The 22,473-nt window shown below is 38.2% G+C and overlaps 1 protein-coding gene and 1 pseudogene across 6 annotated transcripts; one reads left to right on the plus strand and one right to left on the minus strand.

Annotated features, from left to right (window-relative positions):
• The first annotated feature begins 30 nt into the window (after positions 1-30).
• Positions 31-21,616, plus strand: Aspa (aspartoacylase). Of its 6 annotated transcripts, none has more exons than XM_090349318.1 (8): positions 31-103; positions 877-1,087; positions 4,307-4,446; positions 8,935-9,130; positions 10,277-10,370; positions 14,853-14,960; positions 17,928-18,037; positions 19,858-21,616. In XM_090349318.1, the coding sequence occupies exons 2-8, from the start codon at positions 1,046-1,048 to the stop codon at positions 20,053-20,055; spliced, it is 888 nt and encodes a 295-aa protein (XP_090205444.1). In that variant the 5' UTR covers positions 31-103; positions 877-1,045; the 3' UTR covers positions 20,056-21,616. The 6 variants fall into 6 exon arrangements, with proteins under 6 accessions (XP_090205444.1, XP_090205441.1, XP_090205442.1 ...); XM_090349315.1 differs by having other exon boundaries at positions 32-103; positions 4,186-4,446; XM_090349316.1 differs by having other exon boundaries at positions 50-103; positions 1,062-1,087; positions 4,186-4,446.
• Positions 11,462-12,037, minus strand: LOC150050740 (ADP-ribosylation factor-like protein 3 pseudogene; annotated as a pseudogene).
• Positions 21,617-22,473: the final 857 nt, after the last annotated feature.

Here is a 22,473-nt window from a genome sequence, read left to right on the forward strand (position 1 = left end):
CACGACAGCGCCCTGGCCTGGGAGATCGGCCTGCAGGGCTCTGGAGTCTCTCCCCAGGAAGCGCAATCTTAGAGTGGCTCCATTTGCTTGCTCACACAGTGAGGTACAAGGCACAGGGTTGGCTCTACCTCCTTAGAGGTCCACCTAGACAGGGAGGGGAGCTGTTCTGGCGTCCCGAGGCCACGCAGCAGCCAGGGGCAGGGAAGCTCTGGGGCTCTGTTTCCCTCTCCCAGCACCAGTTCTGAGGTTCTAGACAGGTTTGTTAGGATGCCAGTGGCAACCCGGCCTAGAAAAGAATGACCCCCAGCACAGACCACCAGCCTCACAAGGAATGCATACGTACCTTGCTTGGTTTTGGCTGCACTTTTAAATCATATGGCTGAGTGAAGTATAGAGTCCCCACGAGGCTGGAGAGCTGAGGCCTGCGTGTGAACGACAGCAATGCAAGGCAGAGAGCAATCAGTAAGGCAAGAGCTCTGCTCAGGAGGGACAGGAGCCCATGAGTGGCAGAAATGATCCATGAAAGAAGCAGAACCGTGCGATGATCCAAACTCTTTGGTTCCAGGCTTCCTTCCCAACAGCCCTGACCTCCTCTTGGTCTCTCTACTTTCCCCAGTAAGGTAACAATGACAGTATTTAATTATTGAAATCTGTCTCCCACAAATGTTCTGGTATTGGTCTATTGAATGTCCATAACTATGACATGAAAATGTGCTCCATTTTGTTTTAAGTTATAGTATTTTATTAAATAAAGCGTTTCTCCACAAAGAACTAACTAAAGGTAATTGCACTTATTCTCCTAAGTATTATTTTCTCTTAAGTATTTTAAAATGTTAAATGGTAATGGGACAGTGATGAGAGTTTTTTACACTACAGTTTTCTGAACGCTTGAAAAAAAATAAGATCATACAGTTTTGCATGGTGCAAACCTGGAGTATATTTTGGGAAACAAGGAGTTAAAAGTCTTTTGGAAGTTAACTTGGTATAAAAGTATGAAAAGCCTCTGTTGCTTCAGTTCTAAGGAAATGCTCTCTTTCTGTTTCTAATGAATACTTCCACAGAAGACAAACTGTCCACAATAAACAAGGTAAGGACAAGGGGAGGATGGGATTACTGTAATTCATTAACTCAAATGTAGTTGGACATGTTTCAGAAACTTTAAATGCTGGCCTGATAAAATTCTATAAAAAAAACAAGCCTCAGAATGCAAGTCATTTGTGCCAGCTACAAGTAAATAACTGAAGCAGAACTTCTAGAAAGACTAGAGCAAAAGACAGAAAAAAAAAACTGCAGATCAGCAAGAAAGAAACAAAACATAACAGTTTCATAATTTACCATAGTGAATTAAAGCCAATGTGGTAACAAAACTGTCATCTTTCTATAGTTATGTGTGTTTTCATAATCTCTACAGTGACTATATAGTGTTTAGTGTACACTAATGCATATAGAAGTCAAAGGTATTTGGTTGGTAATTTTAATGTGTAAATTTATATTTTATTTTGGTTTCTTTTTGTCAAACATTTCTTAAAGGACAATATTTTATATTTGTATTATTTATTTTATTTCCATATCCTGAGCACACTGAGTGATTATTTATGTAAATTCTGAAAAGGCAAAATTAGAACTTCAGGAAAGGCCAAAAATAACAGAAAGGCACACCTGCTTTCTTGTGAAAACACTGGGGGGCTTAATCAGAAAAATAGGTCCCAGACCTAGTTTTTCTCTTAAGTAGCTGTGGAAACTTCATCATGTCTTTTCTTTATCCCTGCAATGAGACTATTAATACCTAACCCATTCTAATAAGGTGAATGTGTGAATAAATTGAGCTGATATATGTAGAAGAACATTATAAATTAAATTGCTCTTCATTGTAATCAGTTACTCATGTTGGACTTTGCCTAACAAACTGGCATTACCAATAAATAGTATTTTCAGCACTTGAACATGTGACGTTCTGGGTAACTGAGCATGAAATCAAGTTAGATTTGGCTCAGAATCTGACTTTCTTCAGAAGCATGTAATCCTGTTAGTATTCTGGGTAACTTCCCTAATAAGCCCCCCTTTTGAGCAGCACATTCCAGTGACGAGTCCCTGTGGCTATGTATGAATCCATCTAAATAAACTCAAGTAGTGTGGCTAGTACGTATAGTATGTCCCTCGACATTTTTAGGATTAAAAGTTACTAAGTTTGTTTTCCTTCAGAGAATAATTTTCTAAGGAAATTAACAAAGAACTAGAAAATAAATTCACACATACACATAAAAAAATTAAAAGATATTTCAAATTAATTTTTTTCACTTTAGAGGTCTTTCACATTTTTGCCTAAGTTAATTCTTGGGTATTTTATTTCTTTTGAGGCAGTTGCAAATTAGGTTGCTTTCCTGGTTTCAGTCTTGATCTTCTTGTTGTCATACAGAAAAGCTACCAATTTTTTTGGAGGGGGGTGATTTTTATACACTGCTACTTTGCCAGAGTTTTGGATCCACTCTAGGGAGGATTATTTAATGTCCTTTGTGTCATCTATAAAAGGGGATTGTTTTGCTTATTCCTTCCCTATTTGAATACTCTTTAGTGTTTTTCTCTTGCCTTTGTCTCATTCCTGATTTTAGGGGAAATGGTTTTAACTTTTCACCATTAAGTATAATTCTGGTTGTAGTCTTGTCATATGTAGGCTTTATTATTTTGAGGAATGCTGTATGTATTCCTAGCTTCTCCACAACCTTTATCATAAAGGGTATTGTCAAAAGCTTTTCCTGAATCTATGAGGTGATCCTGTTGTTCTTGTTCTTGATTTTGTTGATGTGCTGTATTACATTTATTGATTTACATATGTTGAACCTTTTGTATCCCTGGAATAAATCCCACTTCATCAGTGTGTGATTTCCTTGAGTAGTTGTCAGATTCCATTGGCCAGTATTTCATTGAGAAGTTTAACATTGATGTTCATCAAGAAGATAGGCCTAAAGTTCTCTTTGCCTGATGTGTCCTTCTCTGCTTTGGAAATGAATGTAATGCCAGCTTCATAGAATGAGTTTGGTAGTGATCCCTCTCTTTCTATTTTATTGAAGAGTCTGAGGAGTATTGGTTTTAGTTCTCCTTTAAAGGTCTCATAGAATTTGGCTGTGAGGTCACTGGGTCCTGAGCTTTTCTTAGAAAGCAGGTCTTTTATTGCCAATTCAATTTCATTACTTCTGGTGGTCTGTTTAGTTGGTCTATGTCTTCCAGGCACAGTTTGAGAACATTTATTTTCTCTAAGAATGCCAGACTCTCCAATTTATGTCCATAGATGCTTGTAAAATATTCTCTTATAATATCCTAAATTTTACTTGAATTTGTCATGTTTTCTTCTTCATCTCTGATATTATTTCTCTTCATTTCTTTGTCAAGCAAGTTTTTCTAGGGGCCTGTAGGTCACAGATGAACAAAATCAACACCAAGAAATTGCTTCATCTAAGAGAAGGATGAGACAAAGGAGAAAAATGAAGGGGGAAAGAGGGAGAGAATACAGCCACAAATCCATTATATATACCAGAAAACTAAGAGAAGTAGGGAAAGTGATTGGAAGGTTGAAAGAGTGACACCAAAAAGGATTCATGTGTTCATAAACTGCTTTAAGTCCCAGAAATCACTAGTTAAGTTGTAGGTGTCAGTTCACCTGTCTCTGGACTTCTACCTTTTGTTCTTGATGGAAATGAAACTCAAATGCCCTCACATCATGAAAAGAAATTTTCTTAAATGTTAATGAAAATATAAACACTAATGTGCAACTTTTTCAAATTTGGAGGAGAGGGGTGAGAAATGTATAAATTGTTCTTGTTATTTCAAAACAAAATCATGAAAGCTCCATTGGGTTACATTCTAGCTGAAGAGAAAACAGCATTTTGTTTTAGTAGGAGGTCTTGATGGTTGTACTTAGATCTACTGACCATATGAGGGAGTCAGAAGTTAACAGCTGCAGCTCTTTGCATATTTTAATCCAAATATGGTAAAGGGCAGGACTACAGAAGGAAGTGTCTATATAATAAAGAGGGCTCAGAACTTGTAACAGAAAACTTTTTTAGATCTTCCACTCAAGGGAAGTCTGTCTGTACTTTGCACTTTGGCTAATGTCTCCTTTAGACTTAAGCTTCTAAACTTTCCTTGGGAAATTAAGCAGTATTTGTCCTCCTCTCTTCTGAATTGTAGAAATCAGAGAAAATTGCATGTTAAAATGACCTCTAATGACTTCACTGAAGAACCCATTAAAAAGATCGCCATCTTTGGAGGAACTCATGGTAATGAACTAACAGGAGTATTTCTTGTTAAGCACTGGCTAGAGAATGGCGCTGAAATTCAGAGGACAGGGTTGGAAGTGAAACCCTTTATTACCAATCCAAGAGCAGTGGAGAAGTGTACCCGATATATTGACTGTGACCTGAATCGTGCTTTTGACTTTGAAAATCTTGGGTAAGATTTTGTTTTGTATTGTGTGTGACTATACATATAGGAAAAGTAGTAGTTTTTGAAAGTGAGTTTGTATATGTATATGACAAATATCCATGTTCATGAATATCATGACTATAATAAATAAGATCACTTTTTCTTTATTGACCCTGCATTATGAGTTACACAATTAACAAAACTGTCATTTGTTTGTCCCTTAACAAACATTTTAAAGTGCCTGGCTATTCACACTCTTGTTTTTAAATGAACTCCATAAAAATTAAGAGAATAAATGACGTCTGTTATTTTAAATCCTACCTTGCAAGACACAGATTTAATAATACTTAGCCCTCAATTAGTGTTTGACCACTCTGTTCATATATATGCATGTTTGCTTTTTTTTAAAACTTCACTACTAACTTGATTTCTTACAAGTATGTTTATGGTATTCATAAAATTCTAGTTAATAAAAGGGTGATTTTTAAAATTAACATTTGTCAAATGAAAGTGTGAATAAGAATCCATTGCCAGAAAACATTAGACTGCTCTGTGGCCAGAGGAGTAGATCTGTTTATCCTCAGTTGTGGATTGCTGAAGATGAGAATAATGAATGATAAAGACACTTCCTTTGAACTTTCTGCATTCGAATTATAGCTGATTTACAGTATACTGTGGATAGTGTTATAATAATAACAGTCTGCTTTGGTACTTGCTAATTATTTTGCCTTTGTTTATATCATAATAGCTGTCATGGCATAAGCCTTTAACCACCTCTTTCATTTACCTAAAAAAAATTAAACATCTATTCTGTGTTGAACACTGTGGAAGCATAAAATGATTTTTATGCTCAAGGGGTTGACAAGTTACTAGCTATAACATAGGACACAAGAACAACTAACTGTACTGCTACTTACTTACTTTCCAATAAGCATTAGTTGGAGTTTCAGAATTCCTTAGGTTTAGCACAAATATATTCAGTTTATGGGATATATGCTTTCCAAGTAAATTGTTCAGTAGCCAAACTTTGTGTGTCAAATCATAATTTTACTAGTAGAAATTTTAATTTCAGAAATTCAATATCTTTATGAGTATATATTATTACATCCATACTACTGTTTATTAGCCTAAGTTAGCTATTAACTAACTCATATATTATAAGTAAATACTTTTGAAGAATGACCCTTTTTTAGTTACTTATATTATTTTTTACTGTTTATCCCACTCCTTTTTGGTATTTTCCATATATACATATGGAATATAAAATAAGAATGAGTGTGTGTCTGTGTGTGTGTGCACGCATATCCTCGGGCTTGCACTCGGGACTTGCATGCTGTCCATGACATTTTTGTCAAGGATGGCTGTACTTCTGACTTTTTGGTAATTAATTGGAGATAAAAGTCTCATGAACTTTCCTGCCTGGATGGCTTTGAACCATAATCCTTAGATCTCAGCCTCCTGGGTAGCTAGGATTACAGGTATGAGCCACAGTGCCAGTAAAGAATGACTTTTAATCAACAAATTAACTTCCTGAATAACTCTGGAATAGGCTGGGTTGTTTTCTTATAACCAACCAATGCCATGCCTTTCAATGATAGCAGCATTTTTTGCATTTTTTATTGTAATTAGTAAAAGGGTTACATGATATTTGCCAGATAGAAGGTTATAGCAGCATTTTAAATTGAAATCACATTCTAGCTTATTCTTAATTCTATTCATAGGCTAGGCAGTTCTCTCAAAGAATAGCTATGAAAATGAGGATAAATAAAATAGTTCATCTCTCATATTGGCCCTCTTCCAAATTCACTAATTTTCCTGTAATTCTTACTTCAGTGATAGCACCAATACCTACCAAATCTCTTATAAAAATCCTCTTCGAATCTTCTCAGCCCTCATGTTTCATGGATCAGTAAGTCCTCCCAGGTACTCTTTTTGTTGTTGTTGTTTGGGAGGTTTTCTTTGGTGCTGATACTGAGGCTTGAACTTGGGATCTTGGATTCTCAGTCAGCCACACCTCTCCCCATGGCTTATTTTGCTAGTTAACTAGAGATAACCGTCTAACAGGTTTACCTGCCAGGGCTACCTTTGAGTCTTCATCCTCAGAGCTCAGCTTCCTGAATTTCTAGGATTAGAGGTCTGAGCTACCAGCACTCTGCTCTTGCAAGAATTCTTTACAAAAATTTTATGGAAGTGGTCTTCTCTCTTTTCACTACCTTGTTTTATTTTATTTCTTTGATGTGGATAGTTAAAACGCCTCTGATAGGATTTCCCTGTTTCCAATTTTACTCCAATTCTTCCTGCCATCCTCTGTATGATAGCCACAAGCATCATTCTAACATGCAACTTGTCCTTTTCCATTGCTGGAATTCCCTTAAAATTTCCTATCCAGCCTGTTATTGATGGCTCGTGCCAATAATCCTAGCTAATCAAGAGGCTAAGATGTGAAGATCCTGCTTTGAACCCACCCTGAGCAGGAAAGTCCATGAGACTCTCATCTCCAATTAATCACTAAATTGCTCAAGTGGTACAGCACTAGCCTCAAACAAGAAACTTCAAGGACATCTGAGTTCAAGGCACAGGAAGAAGAAGCGCATGTGCGCACATGAACACACGCACACACATTTCTATACAGAGTATATGTAAATAATTTAGTGATTCCCTTCAGAATCTAATCCCTGTCTGTTCTTTTAGACTCATTCCTTAGGTCTCTTCCAATAATGCCTAAACTCTGGAGATGGGAACTGAAAAGTGTCATAGTCTTTCAAAATTTTAAAACTTGACTCTGAGCAACTTAGTGGAAGATGGAGCCATTACTCAAATGAGATAGACTATTATAGAAGTAAATATTTATGGGGTGACCTTATGGGCTTTTTCTATTAACTTTTACAATGAAGACAGACAAACAGATAGATATCACGCTAGTAATTGTGTCTGACTGCAAAGAAGTCAATAGCAGACAGACCAGAACTGGTTCAGTAGCTCCATGATTTCATCAGTAACACAGGCTTTTTCTGTATTCAGAATTGTTGCTCCTCTTTCTCAAGTGCACTCCAGAGAGGAAATACTAAGATAGAAACCATAGACCCCTTGAAAATACAAGCAAAATAACCAAGGCATAGAAGAGATAGAATCATATGAAGATATAACAATGTCATGAGCAAAAATAAATATAAAGCATTGTGATGAACAGTCATTTTTAAATATCCTAATTATTACCAGAAGTGAAAAGGTGAATATAAATCCATTTAAGAGCATAATGATAATCATTAACTTACTAACCCTCACACAGGAAAAATTTTGCTGATCCTCATATGTAAACCTGTCCTTTGAACACTAGTAGATGCTAGACCTCAATAAATAAAAAAATTAATGGGCTGGGAACATGGCCTAGTGGTAGAGTGCCTGCCTAACATGGTGGGCTTGATTCCTCAGTACCACAAGTTTGGCCTAGTGGTAGAGTGCTTGCCTCGCATGCACGAAGACCTGGGTTCAATTCCTCGGTACCATATACACAGAAAAAAAAAAACAAATGGTGCTGTGGCTCAAGTGGTAGAGCTCTAGCCTTGACAAGGACAGTGCATAGGCCCAGAGCCTAAGCCGAGGACTGGCAAAAAAAAAAAAATGATGTGAGCACCTAACTGTGGCTGTTTAATTCCCTAGATTTAGCAACAGAAAAGAGGAAAGATGAATTTAGTGGAATTTTCCCACAAATATAACCAGTCTACCATAACTACTAAGAAACTGTTGATCAAATTAATAGGTAATTTTTGCTTGAGATTGAAGTCAAATTATAAAATCTTTGCTATTCTTTAAAACATAACTTCTCTTTATTATAACCTGGGTCATAAAACTGTAAAAGAATATGTGTTTTAGATTTACTTTTATTATAATAAGGTTTACTTTTATGCTGATAAGGTTCTATAGCAAGAATGTGTACCAGAGTATGTTTATTTGACATAAAGACAAAATTGATTGACTGTAAAAATTATAAATTATGTTAAATGTCCTACCTGTGACATGCCACATACATGAATTTACCATTTTGTAACCATGCCAAAATGATATCAGTTACATGGAATCAATTAGAGACAAAAGTATAAAATTTAATTTATGGAAGTTTTAGATATGCTAGATACTGGTGACTTATACCTATAATCCTCACTATTCAAAAGGCTAGAAGCTGAGAATTGAAGTTCAAGGTCAGCTCAGGCAGATGAATCTGAGTCTCTCGTCTCAAAATAACCTACAAAAGGTTAGAAATGGATGTGTGGCTCAAGTGGTAGAATTCCAATCTTGAGCATAAAAACTATCCAAGAAGTTAAAGCCCTGAGTTCACGCTCCAGTATCAACATGATAAATAAATTTAGAAAATAGTTTCACATGCGTTTTTCCTTCTCTCACATATTTTTTAAATTAAAACTTTAGCAACTTGTTCTTTGCATACTCTCCACTTATTGTATAGTTTTGTTATCTTAGCCACAGGCATTGTTAATCTTTTCTTTCTGTTTAAAATAGCAAAAAAGTTTCTGAAGATTTACCATATGAAATGAGAAGGGCTCAAGAAATAAATCACTTATTTGGTCCAAAAAATAGTGAAGATTCCTATGACATTATTTTTGACCTTCACAACACTACTTCGAACATGGGATGTACTCTTATTCTTGAGGATTCCAGGAATGACTTTTTAATTCAGATGTTTCATTATATTAAGGTAATGTCCATTTTTTAAATTTATAAGTTAGCCTGAGACCTTTACTTTCAAGTCAATTAAAGATGTGGGCTAACCACAAAAAGACCAGGAAGCAAGGCCCAAGAGATCTGAGATGTGATAGATGGATACATGGGGTGTGGTCCTCTAGCCCACAGAGGAAGTGATGACAGACAGAAAAAAAATGCAAAGGAAATAAGTAAAATAATAAGAACAACAAATCAAATAAATAGTCTTCTGTCTATAAACTAGGCTGAACCAAAACTTCATACAACTTCATCTCAGTCAATAAAAAGCTGGGAACAATGTGTACACCCGCTATCCCGGCTAGATTGGAAACATGAATAGGAGGATTACAATCCAGGCTAGACAGGCAAAGGTGAAACCCTTTGTTATTCATGTAATAATGAAAACAAAGAGAGGTAGAGAATGAATCTCAACCTGTGGGGTGCCTGCCTAACAAATTCAAGACCCTAAACTGAAATGTCAATGACACATACACACAAAATAAAAAAAAAAACTATCCAAATAACCACCAAATCATGGCTTATTCAATAAATTTTAAATGATGGATTGATCTCAATAACAGAGTTTTTTTTTTCCTTGTTGGTCATGGGGCTTGAACTCTGGGCCTGGGTGCTGTCCCTGAGCTCTATCAGCTCAAAGCTAGCACCCTACCCCTTGAGCCACAGCGCCATTTCCACTTTTCTAGCGGTTAATTGGAGATAAGAGTCTCACAGATTTTCGTGCCCGGGCTGGTTTTGAACCGTGATCCTCAGATCTCAGCCTCCTTAGTATCTAGGATTACAGGCATAATCCATCAGCACCCAGCTATAGATTTTTTTTTTGCCAGTCCAGGGGTTTGAACTCAAGGCCTGAGCATTGTCCATTCAGAAGGAAAATTTATTTCATATTCTTTAGCCATTGTACTGGAGAATTATTTAGTGTATATTTTGCTCAAAAAAAACTATATATAATATGATTTTATATATAATTGGTTCATATGTTTTCAAAGCTATCGGTTTCACAGCATGTTTCAAAAAGCTATCTGGCTAATATTAATTGGTGAAGTAAGACATATTGAAGACATTGTTAATGGTAGCAGCATATGGTGGTTACATAATAAGGAAACATTTAATTTTTTTTCAGACTTCTTTGGCTCCATTACCTTGCTATGTTTATCTTATTGAACATCCTTCCCTCAAATATGCAACCACTCGTTCTATAGCCAAGCATCCTGTTGGTAAGTCATATTTCCTAGTGGCATAACTGAATAAAGTTTGTTCTAGGTGAAATTCTGAGAAAATAATTTTCTTTGTTGTTTGTGGGGTTTGATCTGACGGCCTGGGTGCTGTCCTTGAGCGTTGTTCACTCAAAGCTAGTGCTCTACCACTTTGAGCCACTTCCAGTTTTCTCGTGGTTAATTGGAGATGAGTCTCATGGACTTCAATTCATGTACCAGATGCCAATGACCCACATGTAATCCTAGCTACCTATCTTAGGTGGCTGAGATCTGAGGAAGCAGTTCAAAGACAGACTAGGCAGAAAGTCTGACAGACTCCCAATTAATCAGCAAAAATGTCAGGCTGAAAGTGTGGTTCTAACTGGTAATGCCCCTACCATGAGAGAAAACACCAAGGGAGAGAACAAGAACCCTGACTTCAAGCCTGATACTCGCACACAAGAAAAATTATAGCTTATCTTGCTTATCGTAATGTTTGACTCTCAGGTAAAAAGCATATTAACTCAAGGCAAGCTGTAACCGTACTTAATTTCCCCAACTTCTTCCAGTGGCTTCCTGCTTTGTTCATATATTACTGTGCAGTCATTCAGATTAATTTGACAGATTCATTCCCAGGACTTAAGTGAATACCACCTTGTGTGGACCCTCCTCTGACTCCACTACCGAGGTACCTTATTGTGATACTAAGGATGTAGTGATGAAGAACATAGTTTTCCTTTGAAGAAGTTAGTATCTAATGAGACAACAAATAACCAGGTCACTGGTACTATAGTCATTTGGGAGATCTGCCTGCCGTATTTGTCACCCCATTGATCACCAGGGTTGATTCGGCTGATCTGGATGGCTAGGTGGGTGTGCCCTTCCTCCCACTCCATGTGTATCCCTACCGAAGCTGCATGCTCAGTCAAAGAGGACAACCATCCCCAATAGAGGAGGACTGGTTTTCGGTCAAGGGTATATGAGTAGCTGTGCTCCCCTGCTAGAACCTCCAAACAAGCTCTCAAGGTTCACTCAATTCCTGATACACATTCAGGAGTTAATTGTCTTTAGACTATACCATACTTAAGATTGCTACTACAACTCCTAGCTGCTTAGGAGCCTGAGATCAGAGGATTGAGGTTCAAAGCCAGCCCAGGCACTAATGACCATGACACCCAGTTCATGCCATCCTGAACACCTTCCCCAGTGAGCGCAGAGCAGGACTAGATCCGCCAGACTCAGTCTCGGATGGTGTGCAGATCAGGCCCTCTGCAATTTCAGAGGCTGGGCAGCCATGAGCAGATCCTGCTTGTTAGCAAAGATGGGCACTGGCACACAACTCAGCTTTTCCTCCTCCAGTAATTCAGCTAGTTCCTGACCTGTCTCTTCAAATCTTTTTCTGTCTGCACTGTCAATTACATATATAAGCATATCGGTATTTTCAAAATAGTTCCTCCAGTATGGTCTGATTTTCCTTTGTCCACCAATGTCCCATACATTCAGTTTAAAACCCTGTGATTGTACACTTTTGATATTGAAACCCTGGGTGGGTGTGATGTGGCTGATGTCTTCAGATGCAAGCTGCTGAAGCAGCGTAGTCTTGCCTGCATTATCCAAGCCCAGGAGAAGGCTTCGCACCTCCTGGTCGGGTGCACTTTCAATTTGCGCAAAATGGAGACTAAACCCATCCTCCCGCCGAATCCCCTCCTCCTCCACCTCGGCCTCCTCCGGCCTCTTCCCTCCACTCTTACCTATGCCACTCTACACAAACATTTACAACATTACAAGATCTTATTTTAAAGATAATTTTTAGCTTAGAAAATATGACCAACTTAACCAATTATTCTATACTCACAGAATGTAAAACTTCAATAACCTTTTCATCTTACTAAAGCATCCACACATATAAGATGATAGTTTCTCACTCTCAAAAAAGGAGTGGCCATGGGCCGGGAGTTTGGCCTACTGGTAGAGTACTTGCCTAGCATGAACGAAGACCCGGGTTCAATTCCTCGGTACCACATACATAGAAAAAAAAAAGGCAGAAATGGTGCTGAGGCTCAAGTGGTAGAGCTCTAGCCTTGAGAAAATCTAAGGACAGTGCTCAGGCCCTGAGCTCAAGCCCAGGACTGGCCAAAAAAAAGGGGGGGGGGAGATGGCCATACCATAGCTCTCACTCCTTCAGAGACAAGAACATATAGGACAAGCCTGGTGCCAGTGGCTCACACCTGTAATTCTAGCTATTCAGGAGGCTGAGATCTGAGGATCATGGTTCAGAGTAAGCCTGGGCATGAAAGTCCATGTGACTCTTACCTCTAATTAACCACCAGAAAACTGGAAGTGGTGCTGTGGCTCAAGTAGTAAAGTACTAGCTTTGAGTTGAGGAGCTCAGGGACAGCACCCAGGGCTAGAGTTCAAGCCCATGACCAAAAAACAAAAACAAAAACAAAAAAACCAGAATGTGTAGGACACTTCATTTTACCCATTACCTCAACAACAGCACAAGAACTAGGTTTCTTTTATCTTTTTGACCTACCACTTTTGGTAGGTCTTTAGTGGTTCTGTGACATGTGATGTCCACTACAGTTCTAAGCATCATACAATAGTATGACAAGATAGAATAAAATAAAGGAGACATTGAAGAACTACCCTCAGCTCTTTCACCCGCCACCTTGGGCATAACTGGGCCATACATTCATTCTTCAATCACCAAAGGGTTAGAATTACTATTATTAACTTGAACTATTCAATATTTAGTCTTGAGCTGAATAGAATTCATGTGCCTTGAAGACTGGATACCTACCCAAAAGTATGGTTCTGTTAAAAAGAAGAAATGAGGAGGGAATTTGAAATAGGCAAACCACATGTTCTATAATATACATATAGACATAGTCATGAACACATTTTGTATGTTTACACATGATGTAAAATAAAATACATTTATACAAATGCATTTACACATACACAAAATATATTTACATGATTGTTTAAGCCATTTTAAATTATCTGCAGCCAAAAGTATTCTACAAATTCTTGTTTTTGGAGAAGACTGAGGTATGATTTGGTCAGCCCTAGGTAGAAAGCAAGAAGCTATGAACTGGTAGGGAGAGGCTGGGTGCTTCACCCAGAAGAACACAGTTTACACATCACCTTAGCACAAATACATACTTTACCGACATGTATGATACCATATACTTAAGTAAATGTCCATATGCACAAGGAAGCTAAACACAATTTTAAAGATCAAGACAAGAGAAAACACAGTAATTTTTGTGAACAAATATAGGAAAGGCATAAGAGAATGAGAGTGGAGGATATTATCCTTGATGAATAGTTTGGAAACATGGAGACAGTGCTAGTTGCCAGTGACTCATGACTACAATTCTAGCTACTCACAAGGCTAAGATTTGAAGACTGTGGTTCAAAGCCTGCTCAGGCAGAAAAAGCTCATGAGACTCTTGTTTCCAATTAAAAAGCTGGAAGTAGAGCTGTGACTCATGGGGTTGACTGCCAGCCTTGAATAAAAAGCTCAGAGATAACACCCATGCACCGAGTTCAAGCGCCCATGTAGTCACCAAAAAAATGGAGAAAGTAATGATTAGAGGACCGACTTTATGGGAGACTTTAATAGAAAAGGGATTGGACAATTGGTTTAGAGAAAGAATATTTTTGCACATGTAAGGATGTATAACAACCATTGGAAATAGATTTGATAATACAGACCAGTTTTATTGGCGATAGATTAAACAACTACCTTTTAATTAAATTAGTTGTATTCTCTTTTCAGGCAAAAAAATATCACTTCAGTGTCACTTAAGTTGTCATAGTAACTGAACCTGTGGTTCAGTCATGCTAGATTTCTAAGGCTATGTAGATATCCTTCCTCCTGTCAAACTAGGTCAATTGTCTTTGTGGATACCTATTAACTTTCTCACCCTTTGTTTACCTCTATTACTATTTTATGAAGTTTTAATATTGTGACACTGTTGAAGGAGATTAAAGTGACCCTGCATTCTTCCCATTTGAACATAGCTCTGTGCTTTTTCTACATTCTCTCCTACTCTTTATTTACTATTTGTGTAACTTGAACATGTAAATGTTCTTTTATTGCCTAACAGTATATATCAAGTATTTTCTGTAATGCTAAATTTTTACCTTTTTTGTTGCTGGTTGTGAGGCTTGAACTGTGTTTGGGTGCTATCTCTGCTCTGAACTCTTTTGCTCAAAGCTAGTGCTCTTCCATTTTGAGCCACAGCTCTGCTTCAGGTTTTTGAGTGGTTAATTGGGCATAATAGTCTCATGGAAATTTTTCTGCCTGGGCTGGCTTTGAACCCCAATCCTCAGATCTCAGCTTCCTAAGTAACTAAGGTTACAGTTGTGAACAGCCAGCCCCCAGCTAAATGGTTTACCTTTTAAAAAGTGTTTAACAATGGAATTTATATATTAAAATGCTTAACGTTACAGAATGTTCTAATACTTCATAATGTCACCTTCTGTGCCTAGGTATAGAAGTTGGTCCCCAGCCGCAAGGTGTTCTAAGAGCTGATATTTTGGATCAAATGAGAAAAATTATTAAACATGCTCTTGATTTTATACACAATTTTAATGAAGGTAGGTGGTGGATGAGACTGATTTACTTGGTTGTATATTTGTACATCAGTTGGCCATAAGAATGTATGTGTGTGTGTGTGTGTGTGTGCGTGCGTGCATGTGCAACTTATTAAACACTGCAATCAAAATTGAAATCTGGATACAAATTTGTCATTTTCAGAATCTTAGATTAGTTGGGGTTTTTTGTTGGTTGTGGGGCTTGAACTCGGCCTGGGCACTGTCTCTGAGCTCTTCAGCTCAAAGCTACCACCCTACCCCTTGAGCCACAGCACCACTTCCAGATTTCAGGTGGTTAATTAGAGATAAGAGTCTCACAGACTTTTGTGTCTGGGCTGGCTTTGAACCAAGATCCTCAAATTTCAGCTTCCTAAGTAGCTAGGACTATGGGGGTGAGCTACCACGCCCAGCTCAGAATCTCAGATTCGTTTTTGAAACAGGATGCCACGATGTAAACCTATGCTAGCCTCAAACTTATGATTCTTCTGCCTCAGTCTCCCAAGAGCTGAGATTAGAGATATATGTCACCAATCCTAGATTTTAATGCTTCTTATGTGCCACACAAGGCATTTCCTTTTTCACTTTTTAATTGTCTTTAAGTAGTTGTACCAAGTAGTTGCCATTTAACAAAGCAGTTACTATATCTTGATCAATGTCACTACATCCTTCCCCTACCAACCCCTTCACTCACTCTTCATAATTGCATAGGAAACACATTATATTCATAGCTACATTCTCCTCCTCTTCTCTTCCTCTATCTTAACTACTTCAAAACTTCTTCAGTGACAACAGACACATTCAAGAAAAGCAGCTACCCTACGTCAAGTCAGTTTTCATTTGACTTGTCATCTTAAAAAGCACAAAAAGACTAGGAAATAATAATGTCCACTAAACATAAAAAAAGATGTTCGACATTGTAAATAACCAGAGGCATGTCAATTAAAATGAGATATTTTTCTTTGTTAGACTAGGAAAATGTTAAAATCCAATGGTAAGTTACTCTCATTACCTCCCAGAGAAAAATAAATAAATGAGTGAAGACCCATTACAGGTCAATTTTAGAGTATCTAATGGTTAAAATGCATAAGTGTTACACAGGAGTTTCACATCTCAGAAATACAAGCACAGTGTACACTGAGTGGTTATCACAACTACATTCATAACAGTCAAACAATGGAAACTACCCAAATGCCCATTGAATGTTAAAATTTAACTTAATATGAAATAATATTCAATACACATTCTAATTAAAAGAAAACAAATTGCAGGCCACAGAATATAGAATATCAATTTGTTTTAAAATAACACTACTAAACTGGACATGGTGGCATGAGTAAATAATGTCAGTCCCGGGGATATGCAGCCTCCTGTGAGCCCAGGAGCGTCTGTGGTTGGCAGACTTTTGTACGAAGTCATGACAAGTTCTGTGTCTGGGGACAGGTTCTATCCTGCACATTGGAACCAAGATTGGCACGGTCACCACACACACATCCTCAAATAGTGTGGAGCCACAGTGATAAGCTAAGAAATGACACACACCCCCAGAAGGCCACAAGCCCATCACAGTCCATAGTACCCCACCACAGATATTAGTAGTGCTAATTCAAAAATACCCCATTTTCAGTCTTTGCAAAAACAGCAATTCTTCTCTATCCCTTGAATCTGACTTTTGTGCCACAGAAGCTTGCAAAAGACTTTCACCTTGTGGCTTGCTCTTGTGCTCCTCTCCCAAACCTTATTATTATTTTGGTCAATTCACTCAAGCAAGGTCTTACAATGGAAAACATACATCTAGCCATCACCATGCAGCTCAAACTGATAGCCTACCAAAGGCCAGACAAATGAGTAAAGCCATCTCATAGCCCGACTTTTAGTTGCCTGACAGCTCACCCTAAATCCATGAGCGAGGCAATCAGAAATTAGCAAAGCCAGTCCAGTACATGAGCTGGATATTTGCCATGTTTTTGTAAGTTGAATTCAACTACTGGACAGTACTGTGTCCTGCGCTGTTCACGAACCAGCCAAATGCCTAGTATACTAGGTTAATACACGGAACCACTGGTTGGAAACCAGTGACTCTGGCGTCCATGACTGGCAGTCATGGAAGAGCTTCTGAGAGAGGTGAACCTAAAACTTCACCTGACAAGAAATGAAAACAAGTGGGGCCGGGAGCTTGGCCTACTGGTAGAGTGCTTGCCTAGCATGCACGAAGATCCGGGTTCGGTTCCTTGGTACCACATGCTTAGAAAAAGCCAGAAGTGGTGCTGAGGCTCAAGTGGTAGAGCTCTAGCCTTGAGAAAAATCCAAGGACAGTGCTCAGGCCCTGAGCTCAAGCCCAGGACTGGCAAAAAAAAAAAAGAAAAAAGAAAAAAAAAGAAATGAAAACAAGCCACTAGAATTTCTAAAGATACACAGACAAGAGAATGAAGTCCAGAAGTCCTGACTCACAATCTTGGCACTTTGTTCCCACACTGGCTTTTCCAAAACCTGTTTTCTATATTGCTCATCAGTTCATTTCAGAAAGGGTTCTAAATGGAATAATCCCAGAACATCTTTCAATTTGTTTATGAACATATTTAACTAATCCTAATATATTCTCCTTATAACTATCTTCGTGCTTTTGTTGCTGTTCTTCCCTAAAGAATCAACTTCCCTTTCTAGGAGAAGAATGTGTGTGTGTGTGTGTGTGTGTGTGTGTGCTGGTCTGGGACTTGAACCCAGGGCCTGAGCACTGTCCCTGAGCTTTCTTTTGCTCAAGGCTAGAGCTTTACCACTTGAACCACAGGCTTTCCTTTCTGGCTTTTTTTTTTTGATTGGAGATATGAGTCTCATGTACTTCCTTACCCAGACTGGCTTCAAACTGCAATCCTCATATCTCAGCCTCCTGGGTAGTTAGGATCAGAAACATGAACCTTCAGCATCCCGCTCTAGGATATTTTTAAAGTTGCTATTAATACATATTTTTCCTAGGAAAGGAATTTCCTCCATGTTCTCTTGAGGTATATAAAATAATGGACAAAGTTGATTATCCCAGGAATGAAAATGGAGAAATCACTGCCCTTATCCATCCCAATCTGCAGGTAATATTTGCTGCTGCTTTAAAATCAAAAATAGCCAGGCACCTGTGGCTCACATCTGTAATCCTAGCTACTCAGGAGGCTGAGATCTGAGGATCAAGGTGTGCAAAGCCCCACCTGGGCAGAAATGTTTGTGAGATTATTGTCTCCAATGAATTACTTAGAAAAAGTCAGAAGTGGCGTTGTGACTCAAGTGGTAGAGCAGTAGCCTTGAGTACAAAGAGGTTCAGGGGCAGTGCCTAGGCCCTGAGTTCAAGCCCCAGGACCAGGGGGAAAAAATTAAAAGTGAAATATAAATGAGTAACATGAAATGAATTTATGTATCTTTTTTAACAGATCTTTATGAAATTGTGTTTTAGGTGTTTTGTTTTTCCTACAGTACTGGAAATAGAACGCAGGGCCTTGCACATACTAGGCAAGCTCTCTACCACTTGAGCCTAGGTACATTGTTTTGCCTTGTTTTAAAGATAGAATCTCACTAACAATGCCAAGGCTGGTCTCAAACTCAGGATCCTTCACTTCTGCCTCCTAGAGAGGCAGGATTTTACAGATATGTGCCTCCACATCCAGCTTAATTGTTTATACTGATTGCATGCTTATAAGTTATACAACTTTACATTATACATATAGGACTACACACACACACACGAGGGGATTTTGTTGAATGCAAATTTTTGATACATTTTTAAAAGAAATGAAAGTGAGCACAGATAAATCAATAAAGAAATCCATACAGTATCTTAAAATTTTTATTTTAAAATGCACTAAATTTCAATTTTATTTAAATCAGTAAATTAAAACTAATACTATTAAATTATCCAAAAACCAAATAATTCTTTTTTTTTTCTGTGTGTACTGGGGCTGAGCCTGAGCACTGTCCCTGAGCTTTCTCCATTCAAACCTGGGCACTCCACCACTGAGTCACAGCTCCACTTCCAGTGTTATTCTGTAGTTAATTGGATAAGAGTCTCAAAGACTTTTTTTTGTTTGTCCTGGCTTTGAACTTTGATCCTCAGATCTCAGCCTCCTTAGTAGCCAGGATTGCACATGTGAACCACCAGGTCCTAGCTTTCTTTCAATTCTAAATGATGAGATTGCACCCCACCCTCTAACCCGTGTTTAGGCATATTGATATCTCAAGTAATCATGGGTGTTATGATTGAGAAAAATCACTGTGATGCGATTCTTATTATATGTTCCCATTCAGCACATGAATTGCTGACAGATTATTCACATCAAGAACTATATTTAGTACATCAGCAGTGGGAACTGTAATTGTGCTTTGTTAACAAATTCTCAGGTGAGGCTGAGGCTGGTGCTTTTGGGAATGCTAGGAATATAAAATCTCAGGCACTATTCCTGACCTATGAAATCAATCTGCCAGATGATTTGCATGCACACCCAAGTTGGAGAACAATTGTTCTAAGAGGTCCAATGCTCTTACAGCATTGGTGTTCAGAGGCTAAAAAAGCCAAACCAGGAGGCCGGGAGTTTGGCCTAGTGGTAGAGTGCTTGCCTAGCATGCACGAAGACCCAGGTTCAATTCCTTGGTACCACATACATAGAAAAAAAGCTGGAAGTGGTGCTGTGGCTCAAGTGGTAGAGCTCTAGCCTTGAGAAATGTCCAAGGACAGTGCTCAGACCCTGAGTTCAAGCCCCACAACTGGCCAAAAAAAAGCCAAACCACTGGTGTAAAACCTTCCAGATAACACATTATTGTAATATGGGGAGCCATTGTTATATGTTAGTTTTGTGCAATCTGACAGAAAATTATTGAGTGAGAATAAAATCAAATATAACTTATCTTAATTGTCTCCCGAGAGGATCAAGACTGGAAACCGTTGCACCCTGGAGATCCTGTGTTTGTGACTATTGATGGAAAGATAATTCCACTGGGTGGAAACTGTACTGTATACCCTGTGTTTGTGAATGAGGCCGCTTATTATGAAAAGAAAGAAGCTTTTGCAAAGACGACTAAACTAACACTCAATGCAAAAAGCATTTGCTATGCTTTCCACTAGAAATCACTGCTAGCTCACTTATTATAGGGTATCTTGAAAAGCCCTACAAGTCTGTCATTTCCTCAAGAATAAGATTGTGCCCTTTTTGCATCCATCTACCTAGCACCTCGCCAGAGTCTTGCACAGTAAGCATCCAGACCAGTCTCTTAAAACAAAATATAAACTAGCAAATATCTTCTAAAGGCATTATATTCTATGCACATAGCTTATCCAAAGACGTTTGCCTTATATTTCAGTCCAGTTTGTACATTACATTTGGGGTTAACATTCTTCATAAACATTCAAATATAAAATCAAAATAAATGCTATATGCAAGTTAATCAACTTGAACATAGAATGAAATGTTTCTTTTTAAGCAATATTAAAGTACTACAAGAAACTAATGGCTTTGGCTTGCTATTTTTTTCAAATTTTCACATCTGAATTAATGATAATACATTAAGTATACAGCCTATAAACTTCTTAACAATCTTAACAATACTTAGGATACTTATAGGAGATTTTAAAATAATCTCCTATAGGTGAAATATCCAAGAGAAATGAGGACTGAATGTTATGGTAACACATGACTACATCACAAAACTCAACATCTCACATGCCCCTTGAGAAGTTATTATCCCATCTTGATGTGGAAAATTTGGGAATGGTGTGTTCTTAACAGCTCAGCTGTCATTTATTATTTTGAAAGGACTTGCTCACCCTCATCCTCAGGTAAAGTCATTGATCTCTAGCAAACACTAAGATTAGAGAGAGATGTGGGCACCAGTGGAAAACAATGGTCCAAACTGATGGCTCTCATTTACAAATACAAGCTTTTTTGTGGGGGGGGGGGTCATGGGGCTTGAACTTAGCCTGGGCGCTCTCCCTGAGCTCTTCAGCTCAAGGATAACCCCCCTACCCTTGAGCCAAGCCCCACTTCCCATTTTCCTGTGGTTAATTGGAGATAAGAGTCTCAGGTCCTTTTGTCCCCAGGCTGGCTTTGAACCTTGATCCTCAGATCTCAGCCTCCTGAGTAGCCAGAATTACAGGCGTGAGCCATCGTGTCTGGCTTACAACTATGAGCTTTTATGAAGCTTTCTTTTTTTATTTTTATTTTTGCCAGTGCTAGGGCTTAAACTCAGGGCCTGGGCACTGACCTTGAGCTTTCTTAAAGGCTAGCACTCTACCACTTAAGCTGCCACACCACTTTCAACTTCTGTGTATGTGGCACTGATGAATTGAACCCAGGGCTTTGTGCATGCTAGGCAAGCACTCTACCAATAGGCCACACTCCCAGCCCCCCTCATGTGTTGAAACTCCTGGCCTCCTATGAGTCTTCTCAAATACCTGCAGCTGAATCCTGCCCACACCTGTTCTTGCCCTCTAAAATGACCTCTGCCTCCCTCTGAGATCAGAGAAGTCAAGTAAGGAAAGTTTTAGCCCCAAGATATGTAACCAGTGTATTGTTCATGAATTCAAATGTCTTTATCAAAAATACTAACAATATGTAGAAATATATGCAAAATTTGTATTCTTCCAGAGTAAACACCCTTAAGCTAGTTTCAATCCATATTCAATGTTATATAGAACACAATTAAATGGTTTCTAAATTTTAAGCATCTATTTGTGTATTATGGAAATTATTTTTGTTAGAATGAACATTTCTGAATGATACAGTGAAAATTTGATTTGTCAATTAGCTTTTGTGTGTATGGTTTACAAGCTTCCTTCTCCCATTCTGAACATTTTATTTCACAGTTTACTTTCTATGGGCCAGGTTTTGCCAGAAGTAAATGTTGACAAAAAAAACTTTATTCTATCAGTTTTTACAAATGTGTTTTCAAAATGTATGAGGTACAAGTATAAGGATTATTTTACTAAGCCTCATTTTCCCTGACTCAATCTTTATAGTTTTCAGTGCCTCTAATTAGATATCCTTTCTCTAAATCTACAATACGATGCTTTGGCAGTTTAGGCACTTTGAGTTGTGTTTTATTTGTATTATTCCTAATCTGCAGATTTTGTTTTCTCATCTATAAAATAAGAATAATAACAATGTCTTTCCCATGGGGAAATTGTGAGGATTAAGTTAGCAAAGCATGTGAGCTCTTACCTCAAGACCTGGTAAATTGTATGTATTTCATACATTATTCAGGGCCACACCAAGCACAAAAGGCCTTTAAGGTCTGCTCCTCCATAGCCACTGGACTCTCCTCCTTCCCTGTTCTTCCTATTTCAGTGCCCTTCCTGTTATTCCATTCTTCTATGTTTTCACTGGGACTGATTCTTTCCTCTAAAACTTTCTCCAACTTTCCTCCATCTTCCCCCACTTGGCCATAATCTAGCTAATTCCTGTATTTCCACCAAAATGCAGCTCAACTCTTGTTTCATGTACAAAACCTTCTTGCCCTCCTTCTCTGATTTAATTGCCCCACTTTT

This window comes from Megascapheus bottae, chromosome 17 (assembly GCF_031878675.1).
Source record: "Megascapheus bottae isolate mThoBot1 chromosome 17, mThoBot2.hap1, whole genome shotgun sequence".
Classification (NCBI taxonomy): domain Eukaryota; kingdom Metazoa; phylum Chordata; class Mammalia; order Rodentia; family Geomyidae; genus Megascapheus; species Megascapheus bottae.

Coding starts and splice junctions, on each gene's coding strand:
- Aspa (XM_090349312.1), top strand. CDS start 520: ATGAAAGAAGCAGAACCGTGCGATGATCCAAACTCTTTGGTTCCAGGC. Junction 9,131..10,276: donor AGATGTTTCATTATATTAAG/GTAATGTCCATT, acceptor ATTTTTTTTCAG/ACTTCTTTGGCTCCATTACC. Junction 14,961..17,927: donor TATACACAATTTTAATGAAG/GTAGGTGGTGGA, acceptor TATTTTTCCTAG/GAAAGGAATTTCCTCCATGT.